At 40.6% G+C, this 18,932-nt stretch overlaps 1 protein-coding gene across 1 annotated transcript in view; it reads left to right on the forward strand.

Moving 5' to 3' along the window:
* Positions 1-18,932, forward strand: part of ARFGEF3 (ARFGEF family member 3) — a 165,627-nt gene that overhangs the window by 73,991 nt on the left and 72,704 nt on the right. Inside the window, exons 6-10 of the mRNA XM_057738354.1 lie at positions 1,269-1,391; positions 4,790-4,832; positions 6,494-6,572; positions 12,850-12,954; positions 13,837-14,170. Coding sequence (XP_057594337.1) covers positions 1,269-1,391; positions 4,790-4,832; positions 6,494-6,572; positions 12,850-12,954; positions 13,837-14,170 — 684 coding nt within the window. The remainder of the gene's footprint in view (positions 1-1,268; positions 1,392-4,789; positions 4,833-6,493; positions 6,573-12,849; positions 12,955-13,836; positions 14,171-18,932) is intronic.

Below are 18,932 nucleotides of genomic sequence, written 5' to 3' on the forward strand. Positions count from 1 at the left end.
GGGTGAGAACCCTGTATTTTCATTGTAGATAGTCTTGGAATCACTTCTAGAAAAATAATTTAGGTACATTAAATCCCCCTTTTTTTTCTTTTTTGTGGGACTAAATATGCTTAGAAAATGGAAAGGATAACATTCTGTATGGAGAGGAAAAAGTGGGCAAATTTAAAGCATGCATTTATTGTCAGCACCCATTCCTAGAGCTTCTAAGAGAATTAGAGGCAGTAAAGTCTGAAAAGTCATGCCGTTTAACATCACAGACACCATCACCATCAAATGAAGGATTTTTTTTTTCCAAATTGGGATTTCTCCATGCTGCAGTCATCAGGGAGTCTTCTCATGTTCAACCAGACATTCAGACTCGCAAGACCCAAATAGACCACAACTGGCATTATGTTCCCTTAGCAGGACATAGGACAGGGAACAGACGCAGGGCAACAGCAGGCATTTATGTTTCACGGGAGTCCTTGCTGCAGCCCAGATGCTAGTCTCTGGCTCTCAGATGTCAGCTTAGGAGCAGAAAGATGAGCGCCACCTCCGTGGGTACAGTCACCTAGGTTTAGGAGCCCCAGGTTTCAACTATGTAGGAACCAATGTTCTGTAACACCTCCACGAGCTGAGCTGGCAGAGGTCCCTCGGGGTGTGATCAATGACAGGAGTCACCCAGGGAAGCTTCTCCCCAGGTTTTTATAGTTTGTTCACAGTTTTCCAAATTCAAATGCAGCTTCGTAATCGGGGGACATTTTTACCCTCAGCCATGCTGCCTAGTAACACAGCTGACGTGTCCCACCTTTATCAGGTTGCTAAAAGAACGCAGCTGGAAAGTTAATCCAAGGTTGAACTTGTTTATAGAGGAGAAAGGGTTTCCTTAACCCTTTCCCCACACTTCATAACTCAGGAGTTAATAAATTCTGTTCCTATTTTGTCATGGAGAAAAATTTTCCTGTTTAATTTCTAGTCACCTGAGTTCGTTCTAGGTAGAATTGTTTAGCATATCTAAAAATCTCTAATTTGCATTCTTCTGTGATACCCAGAATAATAAGCTTCTAAGTGATAATTTTTAGGGAAAGATTACTTTTCCTACATGGTTAAAAACAAATTCACAGGGATTTAAAATATATATTTAGTAGTACTCATTGATAACTAGTCCTAAATCAGGCTGACTTTCCATTTAAGAGGGATTGAACATCCTCTCTGATTAATTCCAAAGCATGTTGGTAATGAACTGATATCTACAGAGTGTGTATGTTGCTATCTTATTTCTTTACCAGGTGTGCATTGAAACATACATATGTAGCTGTCACCAGCGTAGTATAAACACTGCTGTGCGGGCAACTCTCAGTCAAATGCTGAGTGACTTGACTTTACAGTTACGACAAAGGCAGGAGAATACGGTGAGCCTCTCGGTACCCACACGTCCATCCCAGTCTTGCCAGTGTCTCTCTGTAACTGCATGCTAACTGTCCCACATCCTAGATGCTCTCCCTTCCCCCCGCCAGGGCTGCTTCCTACTGAAACATTAGGAAGGGCTGGCTTGGTTCAGAAGAACATTTATTTATATAAATTCAGCTCTTTAAATATATTTTTGCCTGTTTCGCTCCAAAGCTTGGAGAATTATTTTTCCCTGTGGTTTCTGTCATCTTTTAGTCATTATTTTAAAATTCATTTTTCTTTTAAAATCATGTTTTAAAACTTCTCAGATTGAAAAAATTTGTATAAAAATATTGCAATGTATTAACAGACAGAATTAAATTCAAAATTAGGAAAAATTACTAGCAGTTAGTTAATTACATGCTTTGAGGCTTAGTGTATTTGTTTTCTCTTTGTGAAGTAAAGGCTGAGGCAGGAGGTCTGCCTCACCTGCTGGTGCCATCAGGGAAAAGATGAATTTGTCTTCTCTCTGTCATCAAAGCCCACTCAAGCTTTTTGCTCTAAACTTGAACAGATTGTCTAAAATGAGCATTCCTGGGAAAAATGTAAATGTAATCAGCTTTATATATATATATATATTCTGGGAATGTTAATGAGGAGATGATTCCTCTTCAAAATTGGTGGGTTTTTTTTTTTAAACCCGCTTCTAATAATTCAGATTAAGATTCTTTTAAAATCTGCAAGAAGTATTCTGAAACGAACCTTTTATTATTTTTCAGAATAGGAAGTCTCAATGACAATCCAAAATATCTCAAATTAATTTTACACAAATGGAGAGTTCATGTTTAACTCCAACTATTTCTAATTTTTAACTTCAGTTATTTTCTAATTTTTAGAAAATCGTGGAGTTGAGTGAAACCTTAGAGATTACCTGGTCAAATTCTTTTATTCCTTAGAAAAACAGATGAGGAAGATGAAGCCCAGAAAGGCAAAACTGAAATCTAAAATTAATGAGCTTATCAGTGAAAGAGCCAGAATAAAAAAGCCCTAGTCTCCTTACTGACTCCCAGACCAGGTTATTAATATGTAGTCTGGCAGCCAGTGTTTAAAAAAAAAACCAAAACAAAACACTAATCTGAAAAAACAAATACTGATTTTCTTTTGTTTGCTATATCTAAAGCCCAAGTTTCTATTAAAAATTGTTTAAACTTGAGATGTTTTTATTACATTAGCTTACTCTTTATTGAAAACTATTTCATGTATACTAGGGTTTTGAATATGATGGTGTAGAAATATTAGTTTAAAAGAAATTCATATCTGTCAGTAGAAAGCATTAAGAGAGAAGAGTATTTTTAATGGAAGCAAACCTAAGATGTTAAGAGTCCTTTTACTAGTATCCAATCCCGTTCCGCCCTTGCTGAGTGGCAGCGTGGTGGGAAGTACGTCACAGTAATGTTTTAAGATGAAGCATTGAAATGAAACTTTGTCATCTCAATGTGATTTCAGTTATGTTAGTTTACTTAATTACGTTTTTAAATTTTTAAGTAGGAGAATTTTAGATTTTCAGTAAAATGACTCAGCTTTGTAGCTCATCTTGCTCTTCCCTGAGCATAGTGACAGGTATAGTTGTAGAGGTCTGGTTAAAACTGGAGGGCTGTCTGCCTCTGTCCTGTGTACTATGTGGCTAATCAGCCTTCTGGTCCCGCTGGTCACTGACCATCTGGACTCACCCCTTTCGGAGGCAAGATTAGAAATTAGATAGAAAATTAGTGTTTCCTGTTAATTTCCTTTGTATGACTCATTAGGTCCCTGGAGATGTTTCTGTGTCCCAGAAAAACACGATTCTATGATGTCTAGTAGAGGGAGACATAGGTTTTGCCCCCTAAGAATGGTTATTTTAAAAAAGCTTTTAAAAGGGGAGTGGTCACTAGGAACAGTGAGGCTCACTCTAAAGAGGCTGTATGTTCTCCCATGGGACATCTAGCATTACTTGGAGAAGATGTGTGCAGCGCTTAGCGTGACCCATCTCTGGGACCACATCACAGCCATCTCAGAATTAGAAAAACTTAAATACAATGGAAAGAAAATAAATCTAGCATGCTAAAAGCTTAGCATGAAATCTATCTTCCGCTTCATGTCTGGCCCCTCCCCACCCCTACTCCCAGGGCAGATTACTCAGTTTGATTTGGTAGCCTCAGAAACCCTGAGTTATTATCAAGCTTTATTATTGAATTATTTTGATGAGAAAAGCCATTGTTAAATTGCTGTTACTCATTTTAAAAACAAAAAAATGCCACATGTAAATACTTGGGAGGGGGGCGATGGGACGAATTGGGAGATTGGGATTGGCATATATACATTACTAATTTAAGAAAAAAATATCAAATTCTACACTTTAAATACATGCAGTCTATTGTATGTCAATTATATCTCAATAAAAGTTCTTAAAAAAATACTGGGGGGGGGGGGTAGGTGATTGTGGTTCTCCTGTCCATAAATAATGATTCAGATGGATTTCCTCCAGAAAATGGTGTTCTGAACTTAATATTTAGCCATAGCATTTCCCAGAAATACTGTGGAAGCTGCTGAACAGAGAATAGTAGAAATACATGCCTGTAACAAATTTTTTAAAAAATCAGTGCTATGGTATGATTTATGTCTGGTAGTTAACTGGCATGAAAATGCCCTCTTATTATCTCCCAGTGCTAAGAGGCAGGGAGACTGAAGTGCAGCCTTCCTCCTCTCAGCTCAGTAGTCACTGAATTATCCCTGCAATGGGAAGTGAGTCTTCCTACTAGTAAATGTTTTTTCCTTCCTATTGTCCCTTCCCTCCAGGTTTTGTCCCTTCCCTCCAGGTTTTGTCTCTACCCTGATAGTTCCGGATCTACCTAGTGACGGCCTAGAGTGGTCGGTTTGGTCGGTCAGTCAGTAGTTAATATGCTCCCCCATCAAACGGGAAGCTGGTTCTTCTGACCAGCAGTCATCTTGGACCTGTATGTAGAAGTCCAGGAACTTGATCCTCTTACGACTAAGAATCTGTATTCATTAGGTGCCAGACTGCGTGCTGTGACCTTGGGACAAATTGTCCTTTGTGCAAAGAGAACTCACCTGTTTAGGCAGGTGTTGCCTCAGGTCATAGCTCCACAGCATCCTGGAGTGATCAAGTGCACCATGGGGCTTACACTTGAAGGGGGTTGTGGACTCTTGAAGGAATGAGTTTTGGAACTGATGACTCAGTTCAGACATCATAGTCTTTTCGTAAGTACCACAAGGAATGAAATGCTATCAAGAGCCAGAGAGTACGCCTAGGTAAGTTAGCAGAGCTCAGGTGACATTTTGTTTCCCAGAACTTTCCGTTGTTGAAGTCAGGATTTTTCTTGCCTGAATCTCCTAATTGTCCTGTGTGTGTCTCCCTTACTAGATAATCGAAAACCCGGATGTCCCCCAGGAATTCAGGAGTCAAGGTATTGGATTTGATTTTTGCATGTTCAGTTTAAAAAGCGGGTGTAAAAATATCTACTGTGTGCTTGGTGTGGGGATGTCACGCTGAGTAAAAGCTCTCAGGTTAGTTCCGCATTCTCCTTGGAGGCTCTGCTTTGCTTTAACCAGCTGTTGTTTCCTTCTGTTCCCACACCCTATGCCAGCCATCCCTGTTCCTGCCCCAACTGTGCCGAGGAAGTGAACTCTTCACATGCCTTCCTGTTGGAGGCTAGTTTTTGTAGTTACTTCGCTTTTCATGAAGTCAGATTCGTTATTTCACCTGAATGAATGATGTTTGTCAAATACTGAGTTTCTGATATAAAAAATGAGTCATTTCATAGCAGATGAAATGAAGGTAAGGAACTTTAATTCTGACCCACAGGAAAGGAAAAAATAAAGATCCACATATATAAAGACAAGCACTTTGATTTCTTAAAAATGTTTGATGATATTGCTTTCTGAAAGAGATATAAAAAATTCAAATTATCTGATTGAAATACTGAAAGATGTTTTATTTTGAATTTTATTCAGTAATTTTTAAAATGTTGAAAAAAACCAGCTTTTCTTTGATATCTTTGCCAGTTAATAATGGGGAGAAGGGGGTGGGGTAGAGAGAAGATGAAAAAGGGAGTGAAAGGGAGAGAAAGAAGTAACTAAACAGCCACAAATTAGGAGAAAAAGAGTAAATGAAAGATGACAGTTTTATTTTTATTTTCCTTCTTACACTCTTGCCATTTTTTCTCCATCTTCTCTGCCTCATGGCCATTCATTCATTCATTTGTACATCCATCAAATTCTTGGCCATATTTGTAGAGCTCTCCACAGGTTTTTATTTAAAAAAAAAAAAAAAAAAAAGCAAATGCTTCCACTTTTTACTTCACTTGGCCCAACAGTTCTGGGACTTTGTTATTATTTATCCCACCTTGCTAAAGGCAAAACTGAAGCTTACCCAAGCTCACACAGTCAGCAAGCTGTGGACAGTACCTGAACAGATTCCAAATTTCAGCCTTTTTCTAGTATACTTCAGTGTTTCTCTGGGAGTTTTGTTGCTAGATTCTGTGCACAAACATGTTTGGAAGGAAAATTATTTTTTCTGACCTTGGCTGTTGCTCCTTTAACAACAAAGCCATATACCCAAATAGCTAAAATAGGTGAAGACGGTGACTAACTTATTTTGTTCCCTTCCCCTAGTTTCTTAGTTTGAAAAGCCCATCTTTCTTCCATGCTGCTGTATTTTATCTCTCTGGGATACAACTCAAGTCTGCTTATTAGAAGACCCAGAAATTCAGGAGGTCAGAATAAGGGATACATGTGTAGTCTGCTGGCCTAAATATTGAGAAAATGGTTATCAATTGCGTTTTCTTAAATTTACCAAATCTTTTTTCATTAGGTGTGACTGAATTGTACTTATGATAAATAGTCTATTATTATCTTCCTGGACTATTTTTGAGTGTTTTACTTCGGAAAGGACCAGTGATATTTAATTCTTTTCTGTAATCCTCTTGGTGGCCTGGGGAAGGTTCAGCATCAGAGAATCATCTTTTCATTCCTGAAAGTATCAAAAGCAGAAGATGGGAAGGAGTGTTGAGGACGCCTGTAGTGCCCCCTGCCGATGTCTAATGCCTGTCCCCTCCTCTGTTTGAAGGGTCAACAGTAGAGGCCCTCTGTGATGACCTGGTCTCTGTGCTCACTGTTCTTTGTGAGAAGCTCCAAGCCGCCATCAAGTAAGTGCCTTCAGCATTGGTGCGCTGATTCGCTAATGGTCTCTTTCTGAAGTCACTTTTGTCTACAGCATCACTTAGAGTTGCAGAATATAGGGACAGTGGCTCCCCCCATTGGTATTCACTGAGAAATTCACTGTCATTCCCTGAGAAATGTATTCAGTGATCTTGGGCAAGCCCGCATGACCAAATACGATTTCTGAAGGATGTAATTTTCTGGTGAGAAAAAGGGAAAACAATATCTTGCAGAAAAGTTAATCCCTCGAGCATGGAGGTGAGTGGAAAGAATGTTGGCTAAGAGCTAGTTGATGTGAGGGCTAGTCCTAACCTGGCATGTCCCAGGGGTGTGACTCTAAATGAGCCTCTCATCCAACTATTGCAACTTCTTCCTCTGCTAAATGGCAGGGTTGGGCTGCGTGGTCTTTTCTATTTCTTCTGACATCTCCTGAGCCTGTGAGCTCACACACCTATCTTTAAAAAGCATATGTTATTCTGACCTTTATATACTTTCCATTTATTTGCATGCCAGCTTAATCAGTGATGTTAGTTCATTTGTGATGTCCGTTGCTCCAGCTCTCCATGCAGTAAGTTGGTAACTTGTGCATCTGTAGTGAAGCCAAATCATAAAAAGGCCAGACTTGCCAAGATGAGTTGGAAGTCTCTACCAGCTACATTTTATAATTAACTGCAGCATTTGCAACACGGTAGGATTCTGAAGTGCCCTTCCAGTTGGGAAAGACATTAAACTATCGTTTACCGGTAATTAGAATATTTGATAATTCAGAAAGCTTTGGCTTGTAGAATTTTATGTTCAGTAATGAGCTGTGAGAAACACTCCAGTTGTAGACAGGAATGAGCTGTCTCACTTTGCTGGAAGCATTGCAGAAATTCATTGTTGTTGTTGGTTTTGTTTCTTCATAAACTCAGGATTGTTTTTAAGCTAGGCTTAAAACTGCTCTTAAATGTTGTTGCCTAATAGTCTCCACCTCAATTTATCTATCATTCCTCTAGGTCATCTGCATATTTTGACCAAATTAAGCTCAATTTCTATCAAGCACTTAGAAAATGAAGAGACTTATTTAATACATAGGTAGTACAAACCAAAAAGAAATAGCACTTAATTTCTTCCATACCCCACCCTCAAGTTTCTCCCACTCTAGGACCCTAGGACCCTAGGCAAGCCGCAGGTCTGGACATTATTTTTCCCTTGGGAGGAAACATACATGGAATGTCCTGGCTGCTTCTGTGCCCCACTCAGGTCCTGTCTTCCTGACCATGGAGAGTTGGAGCAATAGAGCTGGGATTCAGATTATTATCCTAACCTATGGACTCTAATATCAACCATGGGGACCCCGTGCTACCTGATTTCCTTGGGACAGTCCCAGGTTATGCCTGTTGTGTGTGATTACGGTCACACTCCTTTACTCTCAAGTGTCCAGTGCTAACTCCTTCCCACCCCTGCCCAGTTCCTCTCCGTCTTGGCAGAACCAGCTGTTAGATCAGAACTGGAATATGTTTCTCATTGGCTTGTTTTCTCCTAAGATACAGTCATGGTTTAATTACTGTTGGCTCAGCCGCAGTATCTTTTTTGGATTACCTGGGTTAAAACCCCTGTTAAGCCCCTTACTAGCTCTTGACTTTGGGCAAAGATCTCAACCACCTTAAGCTTATATATCCTATAATTAATTATTATTATCAAGTTATATTATTTATATTAATAATGTGCCATAATAATAATAAAGTATAGTAATATGTTGTAATATTAATTATATTAGTAATATAATTTTAATGTTAATATGCTTGGTGTTTATAATATTCAGAATATTATTTGTGTTATCATTATAATACAATAGTACTATATATAATCTTAGTACTATAAAATATGTTAGGGTTTTTGTAAGGATTGAACTGGAAAAATACCCTAAAAGACTGTCATCGATGCCCACCAACCCGAGATCACCAGGAACATCTGAGGTTCGCAGAATTAGGTTTATTAACTTGCTACAGCAGGGGAGCCTGTACACTATGGGGAACTGTGGGGCATCCAGTAAAAGGGTGGGTGTTAGGAATTGTTACAGGATTTGAACCTGACTTAGGTAGTTTGGGGGTGGATTAAAGGAATTGGGGGTTCTGTTCAAAGATTGGGTACTGTCAGAAAGCGAGGGGTAGTTCTAGCCTTGATCATCTTGGTTTTCATCTAGCCAACAAGAGGGCCAGATGGGAGCCTGAGCTGTCACTGGAGAAGCAGCAGGAGTCACTTACAGGGGAGGATAATATTTGGTTATTTTTGTAATTGTACAGATTTTTTTTTAAATTCTGTTTTTTAAAAATCTGTACAATTTTTTAAACCTGTAAATCACATTCTGATTAGATGTGATTGTAGATTGGCTTTTATCTTGTTCCGTCACCATTGTGGAGAGTCCTCATCTGATGTTAACATTCTATGCAATTATTTATGTTCTGCAGGGAAACACACAGCTGGCTGGTAGCAGCTAGGCTGTTGCCAGCTGTCAAGAATTCTTCTCAGCCCAGCCTCCTCAGGTCTTAGCATTGTCAGGGAATAAAACAAAGACACCAGAACTTTGAGAAATATAAAGGCTATGTTCATTACTGTGCTGACAAGGGAAAACAAATAAGCTAACCTTTTTTTTTCCTCTGAGTAGTTTGCTAAGGGGAAAATCTAAATTTTTTAAGTGCTACAAAAGTGCTAATAATAGCTCATGGTAATTATGCCATTAATAATTTAAAAATAGCCATCAAGATAAGTTAGTAGGTCTATAAATGATACCATTGTTCATTGGTCCAGAAAGAGTCTTTAGCAAAGTCCAGCAAGGACCTGTCTGGCTCTAATGTCACCTACATGTGACCTGGCTTACCATAAACAGTCCAAAGTTATGCTTATTGTGTAATTATTATTAAAGACGCTCATATCAATATCTTCTAGGAAGTACTGCACAGCTCTAAAATAGCTTGTTTGCTTTCAGAATTATCAGTGCTAATTCTAGTTTATGATGCATTTAGGTATACTGAGTTTCTTACGTTAGAAATTTGTAGGTTGTTAGGAAAATACATTGCACAAACATACATTACAAATGCTCATATATGTGTATAAGAAACTAAATGTCATACATTTCTATCAGTTACTGAAAAAAATGAAAACATTTCTGAGCCATGTAATTCAAGCATAGGCTTTAAATGGAAAAAAAAAAAAAAAAAACTCCTGTGACATGCATGTGGTTTTCTAGGATTTCTTATTGGACACTGGATCAAAGATGGCTTTAGGCATATTGTTACAGAGCTTAATGATTTTTATAAGAGTCTCATTGTCTTGCTTGGTTTTTCAAAGCAATTTCCTTATCATAATTCTGCCTCTGGAGACTGGTCTCCTTGTTTGGTTCTGGCCTTTCCCATTATAATTCCATTGCCCTAAGCTGGGAGTTCTGTTGCTGTAGAAGCTGGGGTGCAACAGGCTTAGTGCAGCTTCATTGGGAGACCCTTTAAGACCCCCGGTCAAATAATACCACGCCCTTGGCTGCTCTCACTCTGGTGGTTCTGTTAATTCTCCTTGTTAAGTTTTCACATCTGTATAGTTTCTTCTGATTTTACTACTTTAACTCCTTTTATTCCTATTGGCTAAACTTGACACCTGTCCTGCCTTCTAAGTAGGTTCTTCTTCTGAAATCACACTATGGTCATTACTTCCTCTCAACATCCATTTCCAAAATCAATGCCGGTATACCTCATAGGGCTTTAGCTCTGTGTGGGTATGTACTCAGGATACGTTCAGTCTCGGGAGAATTCAGAAAATGCATTCAGGCACACAGGTTAACTCACGTGCCTCGGAGATGTGGTATTAATAGAGCGCTATATTAGGCAAGTTAAGTTACATGATGCTGTTTAAATCCAAGAATTTTGGGAAGGATAATTGGGATTAGAAAGATATTTTTTCATTCTCTGCCTGTTGGTTTCCCACCACCCTCTCCCCACTTTCCTCTCTTCCCAGAACAGAATGTAAGAGAGGAATCTATACTAACATCTTGGACTCAATGAGGCGAGGCTGAGCCTTCATATTGTGCGTTCTAATTCCATTCCACTCCTTATGCAGTTAACTCCCTCTCTCCTTTTTCTAACTGAATTTGAATCTACTTCTAAGGGAGGCAAAGTCAAAATAGTTCAAAATAGAACAAATTTTAAGAACTCTGGAGATCGAGGATATGCTACCAAGTTTGCCCTCCCAGTAACTTTGCCAGGGCTGCGCTGCTTCTCCTTCATGGACCGCTGGCCAACCCACGAGAGATTTTCTCTATGGATCGTGGACCTGGGAGGAAATCCAGAGACGAGCAGAGAGGAAGACCCATAGATACTCAACCTGCTCAAACAAAAGGCAGGCAAAGTGACTCACAGGCCTCCTAACTGGGCAGATACTCCCTAGTGTGTGTTGAAAGTTGGCTGGTTTCAAGGCCCCTTTCTGCCCAGTGCATTCCACAGATTTGTCTGTCTGTGGTCAGACAAATATGAAATGTGCACACTGTGCACACACACGTGTATCAAATGAGGGGCATACGTGGAAGGTGCCCCTCTAATGACATGACTCATGCCAGGCATGAGTACTCATTTTTCCAGACTATAGCAGCCCACAGAAAAGCTGCCACATTCAGACGCCCAGGCCAGTTTCCTTGGCGATGAGCTCTCTCTGTCACCAAGTCTGATGCCTTGGGGTTGCTGTATTGCTGCAGCATGCTTTGCTGATATGTACTCACAGAAAACTTGACTGCTTGTAGCTTTTCTCTGAGTTTATTTCCAGTAATTTCAGAAATTGAGACTCTTCAGTGTCTATCGTTATTTTAGTTTTGTGATGTTTGACTGACAGTTTGAAAGATAAAGAGATATTTTTTAATAAGGGCATTTAATGATTATTTTTCTTAATAATGAGTCAAGTGATTGATCAGAAAGGCCACCCACCTGGATTTTAATACTTTCTGGTGGATTAGGCAGAAAACTTAATCCAGGTATAAAAGTGTGCATCCCATAAAGTTATCTGTTTTTTTTTAAAACTGGTTTTATTGAGGCACTCCATTGTAATAATTATGAAAAAAATGATTTGTCCATTGAAAATCATGCTGCTTTCAAAAAGTAAAGAAGAAAAGCCAAATGCAAGTTAGTAAAGCATTAACCATCTAAAAGATATCACGGTGCATTGTCTCTTGAAAAATTTAGACAAACATATTAAAAATTAATATTTCTGGAATAAACTGTGGATTTTAGTCAATATATCACTGTTTGTTCATTAATGGTAGCTGTCAATTTGTTCATTAATGGTAAGATGTTAATAACAGGATAAACCATGTGCCGGAGTGGGTAAAATATGGTCGCTTGCCATACCATGCTTAGTTTTTCTGTAAATCTAAAACTGTTCTAGGGACTTCCCTGGGGGCACAGTGGTTAAGAATCCACCTGCCAATGCAGGGGACATGGGTTTGAGCCCTGGTCTGGGAAGATCCCACATGCAACTAAGCCCGTGTGCTACAGCTACTGAGCCTGTGCTCTGGAGCCCTTGAGCTACAACTACTGAGCCCATGTGCCACAACTACTAAAGCCTGTTCGCCTAGAGTCCGTGCTCTGCAGCAAGAGAAACCACCTCAATGGGAAGCCCACGCACTACGACAAAGAGTAGCCCCCACTCTCCGCAACTAGAGAAAGCCTATGCATAGCAAGGAAGACCCAACACAGCCAAAATAAATAAATAAACAAAATATTTTTAAAAAAATTGTTCTAAAAACTAAAGTTTATTACAGAAAAGTCATCTAACAGAAATGTATTGTCTCCATGGTTCTAGAGGTCAGAGATCATGATGTCAGCAGAGTTGGTTCCTTCTCAGGGCTGGAAGGCCTCACTCCTCAGCTTGTAGAGCACCATCTTCTTGCCACGTCTCTTCACGTTGTCTTCCCTCTATATGTATCTGTGTCCGAATTTCCCTGTTTTGTAAGGACACCAGTCATGTTGGATTAGGATCCATCCTAATGGCTTCACTTTAACTTGGTTACCTGTGTAAAGACCACACCTCTAAATAAGACCATGTCTGAGGTACCGGGGTTCGGACTTCAACCCTTCAATGTGGACACAAGTCAACCCATAACACGACTGACGCCACCCCCACCCCCCACCCCAAAAATTAACACCCTGTGATACCTAACGTTTTCCCAAGTGTTTTCCGCACGTCACCTCTTTAATTGTACCTTTACTGTGTATGCGTTTGTGTGTCGGTTCTGTCCGTCGGCAGTGACAGTCAGCAGCTGCAGCTTCTGTACCTGGAGTGCGTTCTGTCCGTGCTCACCAGCTCCTCGTCCTCCATGCAGCTGCACAGAGGCTTCACGGACCTCATCTGGTGAGCACCCATCCTGATGCCGACCCCCGCTCCGTGCCAACCTGGGGGGCTCGCTCCCTCTAGCTGGGTCTGTGGGTCCCTTCCCATGGCATCCACGCCTCACTGGTCATTTCATCTGTGTGTAAATGTATTAGAGGGAAGGTATGGAAATTGCTTTGCTTAAATGCACCAGAACAAGCTACAGAAAGGGGAGAGAAAGGATGATTATTGTAACAAGCTATGCCTCCCAAGACCCACTTGCATTTTGTTTACATCATAGGAGCATGAGGGCCTGTGTTCTAAATCATATAAAGGCACCGGAGAGTTGCACAGGGGAGGCAATTCACCTTCAGCCGAAATTGGACCTTATTCTCAGCCTCACCCTGGTACTTTCTCCATCTCAACCTGAATACTACTCTCTTAATCGTAGTCAGAGATTCACACAAGTGACAGGGCCCTCAGGCAGCCAGCTAGTTGCTCTGGGTTCCTGGGCTTATAGACAGGGAGAAAGTTGAATGCTATATATATGATATGTGTCAGAATTTTAAATTAACTTCTCAAATGAGGAGTATAAATAACTTTGTTATTTATAGTAAAATGAAACTATTATAACTAAGCCATTTAGCATTTTGAGTCCATTTTCCTCATATAAGATGATTTCTAATACTTGATATTTTATGTAGTTAACCGCAGCTTGAATTATGAGGGAAAGTGTTCTGTTGATATCCCCAGGAGAGATGGAGCATCCGGGAACGCTGGGGCAGAAGGTAGCCGGAAGGAGCAGTGAGGAGCCCAGCTCTTGTTTGTCAGTGTTTTGGCCCCTGGTATTTACCCTCAGGATGGTATTCGTATTTTATCATTTGGCTTGTAGGGAAACTTATCTTTCCTCTCGACTCTTCCCAGGAAAAACCTCTGCCCCGCTCTCATCGTGATCCTGGGGAATCCGATTCATGACAAAACCATCACCTCTGCTCACAGCAGCAGCACGAGTACCAGCATCGAGTCGGACTCTGCATCTCCAGGAGTTTCTGACCACGGCCGGGGGTCGGGCTGCTCCTCCACGGCGCCCGCCCTGAGCGGGCCGGTGGCTCGGACCATCTACTATATCGCGGCTGAGCTGGTCCGGCTGGTGGGCTCGGTGGACTCCATGAAGCCCGTGCTGCAGTCCCTCTATCATCGCGTGCTGCTTTATCCCCCACCCCAGCACCGCGTGGAAGCCATCAAAATAATGAAAGAGGTAGGGGGGCAGTGAAGGATGCAGATTTGCCTGGGGATGCTAAGCACCGAGTGTTACGCGTAGGAAGTACTTGGAAAATGTTTGCCAGTCGCCCGCTGGAACTTAATTGCTTCTACCCAGTTTCCAGGAGCAGAGTATCTTTAGCACTGGGGGCTGTGTGTGCGTGTGTTGGGAGCTGAGGTAAGGAGGATGGATGAGTGCTCACTGAAGCAGAGCCATTTGATAGTTGTAGCTGCGTGCATCTGACTGGACCCCAGGCGGAACTTTCATTTTGCTCCCTCAGGTACTGTCTGTGCAGATATATATGTTTATTCACTTTCACCAAAATGGGATTTCAAAATGATTTTATACTCAGGTTGTGCTTTATCCAAAAAAGAGCTCTACCCATCTCTGGTTGCTAAAAGGGATCCTGTTCCCCATTCCTTCTTACACCTCATTTCTCCCATATGTCATGAGACAGAAGTTGTCCAGCTTAGAATAGCTGTCCCAGTGTGCTACTTCATGGTTTTGAGGAGGAACTGGAGTTATTTTGAAGATACTTCAAACAGGGATTCCTCTGCTTTCTTCTAAACCAAAAAGGAAAGTGATCAACATTTTTATACCTGTGAACTTGTTCGTGAAGGTCAAGTCACGTTGGTTTTTGGTACCTAACACCAAAAAAATCAGAGTAACAAAATCTCCTTACTGATGATTCATTTATTTTGAGCAATATTTGCTACTCACCAGTTTCTAAAAAGCTTGATTTGAATGAATTGCTTGTTGATGTTGCTTTCCTGAGATTTGACTGTAATTAATAATGGAACGTTCTGAGCCATTGTTTCTAGAAATGAAGGAGTAATCCAGATTTAATTGCTGATTAAGAAAATCTATAAGCCCACAATAATAATGACCATTTTTTCCTACCTAGTCTACACCAGACATTTCACATATATTATCTTTAATATTCATAACAACTTTGTGAGGTTGTATATCAATGAAGAATGTTACTTTTCCCCAACAGAGTTTCAGCCTACAGGGACTAAAAGGGTCAGCTTTGATATCTGATCACCACTAGGTTGGTGAACACAGTACAGCTTTGGAGGTGAGTGGGACTAGGTGACTTTGGCACCACCCAGACAGCCCTCCCCCGGGGACCTGGCCCCACCCCTGTGAAACCTGTAGCCTGGAGGAGCAGCGGTGGGCTTTCTCTGAATAGGCGGACCTCCAGGAAGAGGAGCGTGGAAGAGGCCACTGCGCATGCTCATCTTTTTCTCCTAAATTCACCAGTCAGATCGGCCACTCTACCTCCGCTGGGAAGCTGTGAGAGAAAGGGAGAAGGCCCCTTAATTTTATTCCACTGGGCATTCCTGCCCATAGAAACAGGAGGCCAGGGAATAGGAATTTTCCTTCTTGCAAAGAAACTAAGGCTTCCTGTGGCCAAATGATATGCCCAGGGTCAAAAGAAAGAGAAAGGGTGGCAACCCCCACCTGACCCTAAGCCCATGGTCTTTCCCTACACACACTTATTACTAGACTTGACCTTCATATTAGAATGAAAGCTGATGATTCTAGCAGCTCCTTTCCTAGCATTGGTTCAGTTACCCGTTTCATGAACCTGGGTCTGAGTCAAGGTTTGAATCCTCTCTGCCACTCACCAGCTAGGTTATAGTAGCTAAATGGTTTAACTCTGAACGTACCATTTTATTATCCATACATAGTGGCAGTATCCCAACGGTTGCCAGTTCAAAATGCAGTAAAGTTTGTGTGAGTACTTTGTGAGTATTTAAAGTGATGAACAAATATTTGGTGCGCTTATTGCTACCCTAAGGAAGGGAGAAACATACAGAGGCTGAAAATAGCTGGTCCTCATCACCTCCTGCCTGGAGCAGTGCACCATTGGAGCTGGTCTCCCTGTCTCCTGACTGTCTTTTCTTACTCCTTTTCTTTTTCTGGACTTACATTCATAAATCACCACTGTTAATTTTTCTACTCTCTAATGGCATCTGTTGCCTCTCCCATCAAGTCTGAACTACTCTGCCCAGTTTCCAGACCCTTCTGTCATCATTCGCATGTCCCGTCATTTCCCAGGATGCACCCTCATCGTGTCTGACTGAGCCTGCCTTGTTCAGTTTCTACTTTCCTGCTTATATTCCAGCTCCCGCTGCCCTGTGCTCATTGGCCACTTCCACTTAAGTGGTTGATCACAGTGATATCAGACAGACACTGCTGCCACTTCACATTAGCTTATTTACAAACTCCTTTACGGATATAATATTATGCCCGTTTTTCAGATGGGGAAACTGAGGCTCTATGAGGAAAGGTTTACTTACCCAAAGTCCTTGTGAGTAGTATGACTAACACATAAACCCAGATGTTCTAGTTACAGTTGCCTTTCTGTCAAAATCCTCTTCCTTTATGGCTCTGCTTCCTCAGACCACTGATTTCACTCTTCTTTAACTCCCATCCCACCATTTAGCAATTGATTCTATGTCTCATCACACTGATTGCTTCACAGTACAATGTGGAACGAGCTTCTTGTCTCCCTAAATATAGTTTTGTATACATTGTTTTCGTGTGTTTCCCATAGTATCTAACACTACAGTGCTTGAATCAGAATAAGTGTTTAATATATTTGGACTGAATGACAGATAGACCTGAAGACAGAATATCTGCTGAGAAGGTGTTTCGAAGCAGCAGCAGCATCCTTTCTTCCCCCTCGAGGTGGACAGGCACTGGAGTGATGGTTGCCCACGGTAGAGCCACTTGATAGCTGATGCTAAGTAAATACTTTGCCTACAAGGTTGTGTAGGTCTCAATGTACTTTCAATAACAACTTCTTTAGTACTGCCAAGGAAATTAGTTGTTTTCCCCTTTTCATAGATTTGCTGGCTTCCCAAGGTCAGTTTGCAGGGCGAGGCTGGAATTGACACTAGGGTAGCGTGTTCAGGCCGTGCTGCCCCGCGGAGCATGGCAGACACACGTGGGCCAGGTTGCTCTCAAAATCATCGCCTCTACTTACTGTGGCAACACCAGTAATTTGGGAAGGTTGGTAACCTAGAAACCAAAATGTGCAGAGCTTATGCACACAAAGAAAACCACTGGGCACCCAGGATGTTTGTTTACCGTTTCAGAGATTGAACGCCCAGTGTGTTATTTCCCTGTTCTCTGTAATTTGTCACTCCACCGTGTATACTCTGTGCCTACTAATCAAAGGCATACAGGACATTTTGTTTTTCAAAGAACATTTTCTTTTTTGCTTCTGCTTCCCCCCCGAAACATTCCATAATCAAAAAGAACACCTTGCTTCCTTTTCTCTCTCCCACGTTTTGGCTTTAGAAGGAAGCCCTAGTCTTTATCAGACCTCTGACACCCTAGCCACTGACACCACATACCTCATTCCCACCAGAAGAAGCTGAGGTTAAACATGTCTTGCTTTTCTTTAAATATTTGTTGAGCGTTCTCCAGAAGCTTAACCACTCAGTCCTCTTTCCCTCCAGGTTCTGAAGCACCTGAGAAGTAAACACAAGATTAATGTGAGAATTAAAATATGTCATCTAATTTATTACTGGTAAAGTTGCATTAGGGAATGGAATCCCAAGAGAAAGTGAGATTTCCCACTCCTGTGCCCCTAAAATGCACTTATCCTTCTAACAAGAGATGGAACCCAGAGGCAAAGCCACTTCACTTGGCTGCAGCTCTGGCAGGCAGGAAGGTGGAGGGAGAGAGAGGGAGAGAAAGAGAGAGACTGCTTTGACCTCTGGCATTATCACTCCTTTTTTGACATCAAAGGAAAAAAGTAGAAGCTTCATCTTTGTGCCTCCAAGAGAGCAGAAGTTCCCAGTTTCTGGCAGAAGAAAGAAATATGGAAAGAGAAAAACATGTAACTTTTTCTACTTAATATACCTATTCTTGCAAGTGTAAGTCGCTTTGAAAATAATAGACATAGCAGTAGGACATCTGCTTCAATATACTTAATTAATCAATCTTTCTTTAAATTAATTTGGCCTCAAATTGAAATTTTCTGTACAGATGTCTACCATATGGAAATAAAAATTAGTTTTAAAATTAATGAAAATTCCATACATGAAAACTTGTGAGATGCAGCCAAAACAGTGCATAGAAAGATATTTATAGCTTCAATGACTTATGTCAAAAAAAATAGAGCATAAAATTAATGTTCTAATTCTCCAACTTAAGTAGTTTGGAAAAGAAGAGCAGATTAAATTCAAAAGAAGTATAAAGGAGGAAAAATAAGGATAAAAGCAGTAAGTAATGTGACAAGAAGCAAATGTAATATAGTGAATTAATAAATTGAAAAATACCAGGACTCCAAAAAAACTAAGAAAAGTTGAAGAACTCCTGGAAAAAGCAATTGAAAATTCTAGAACAGTTAAAAAGCAAGTAAACAGAAATAAAAATGAAAAAAAAGCATATAACCATAGATATTGCAAATATTAAAGAAGTTAAGGAAGGTATTACCAGGCAACTTTAGGCCAGTAAATTTGAAAACTTAGATAAAATAGGTAAATCCCTAGGAAATAACACAACCTTTAAAAAATTGGTTCAAGAAGAAATTGAGGACCTAACTAATCCTTCATCTTTAAAAAAATTAAATCAGTAGTTAAAATCTTCCCATTAAGAAAAAAAAATTTGTGGCCCCATTCAGCTTTAGAAACAAGTTATACCAACATTCAAAGGATGGGTTAGTTTTATGAAACATGAACTTTTCCAGGGAGTATAAAGGGAATGTTTCTCAACCCAGTTTTTGAAGCTAGCCAATTTG

The sequence above is a fragment of the Hippopotamus amphibius genome, chromosome 6 (genome assembly GCF_030028045.1).
Source record: "Hippopotamus amphibius kiboko isolate mHipAmp2 chromosome 6, mHipAmp2.hap2, whole genome shotgun sequence".
In the NCBI taxonomy this organism is placed as follows: domain Eukaryota; kingdom Metazoa; phylum Chordata; class Mammalia; order Artiodactyla; family Hippopotamidae; genus Hippopotamus; species Hippopotamus amphibius.